The 1,080-nt window shown below is 53.8% G+C and overlaps 1 protein-coding gene across 1 annotated transcript; it reads right to left on the reverse strand.

Moving 5' to 3' along the window:
* Positions 1 to 262: 262 nt before the first annotated feature.
* GNI_189270 (hypothetical protein) lies at positions 263 to 797 on the reverse strand (the record flags this gene model as incomplete). The annotated part of the gene is made up of 1 exon (XM_011136379.1): positions 263 to 797. A coding segment is annotated over one exon (535 nt), but the record flags the coding sequence as incomplete, so codon positions are not given.
* Between the last annotated feature and the right edge of the window lie 283 nt (positions 798 to 1,080).

A 1,080-nucleotide genomic window follows, 5' to 3' on the forward strand; every position in this document is an offset into this window, starting at 1 on the left:
CGCGGCTTGACCTTGTTCAGTGTAACCGCAGTCACCTCGACAGTTTGCGGTGGTTTCGGCTCCCATAGGGCTTTCATGTCCTGGTCGTCCAGAGTGATACTGGGTGTGGTGGTCTCCTCCGGTAGTGGTGGGTGCTCGCTGATCACCACTTGGTCCTTTCTTCTTCCCACTCTCATTGGTGGGTTCGTTGTCCCCGCCACCTTGTTCCAGGGTAGCGGGGTTCTGGAGTTTAAAGTTGGTCGGCTCTTAGTGGAGGTGGTACGGCCCCGTCTGGTAGTGGTGGCTTCCGACATGTCTCTATCTGGACCATGGGAGGAGTCGGTAGCTCGCGGTCGGCTGGTTTTCGCCTTAGTGGTTGGCTTGGTGGTTTCGTCGTGGGATGGGTAGCGCTGGGTTGCAGTCAGTAGCTTGTTCGAGATCTCGTTCATCATCTTGTTGATCTGCTCAGTCTGCCTGTCCGAGATCTCGTTCATCATCTTGGTGATCTGCGCGGTTTGCTTCTTGTGGTGTTCCTTGGTTAAAGTGGTCATACCTGTGTAAGCCTCGACCATGTCGTTTAGCATGGCCGTCTCGGTTTCTCCACGTTTCCTTTCCGCCCTTACGTCTTGTCTCAGTCTGGCGATTTCTTCCTTTAAATCGTAGACTACCACTGCTAGTTCTCCGAGGGTAGGTGGAGTCACTTGGGTGATTCTGCGTTTGCGTTCAGGTAGTGGTTGCGGAGCTATGGTAATTGTGGTGGTCTCTGGTCTGGGCGCGGGGGCGTCCCCTCCATCAGTGGAGTGGTAGTCTTCTTCCATTACCAGGACTTCTTCGGTCCGGCTCGGTAGTTCTCTGTTCCCTCTTCTAACTGGTTCTGACCTTACATCAGGGGGATCGTTGGTATGTTTACCATCACTAGTTGAGTTGTTGTTGTTAAAAGTTTTGGTGCTTCTAGCAATCGAACCTTGCTTGCTGTACTCCCGTTAGCCGGGGCGGCGTTTGTGGTGGTAAAAATTGGTGTTCACTACTTGTGTTACCTCTCTCCGTCTTCCTGCCTCCGCTCCTCGTAGTGCCGGAGACGATGCACCGACAAGGCCGGGT

This window comes from Gregarina niphandrodes (genome assembly GCF_000223845.1).
Source record: "Gregarina niphandrodes unplaced genomic scaffold scaffold00079, whole genome shotgun sequence".
Classification (NCBI taxonomy): Eukaryota; Apicomplexa; class Conoidasida; order Eugregarinorida; family Gregarinidae; genus Gregarina; species Gregarina niphandrodes.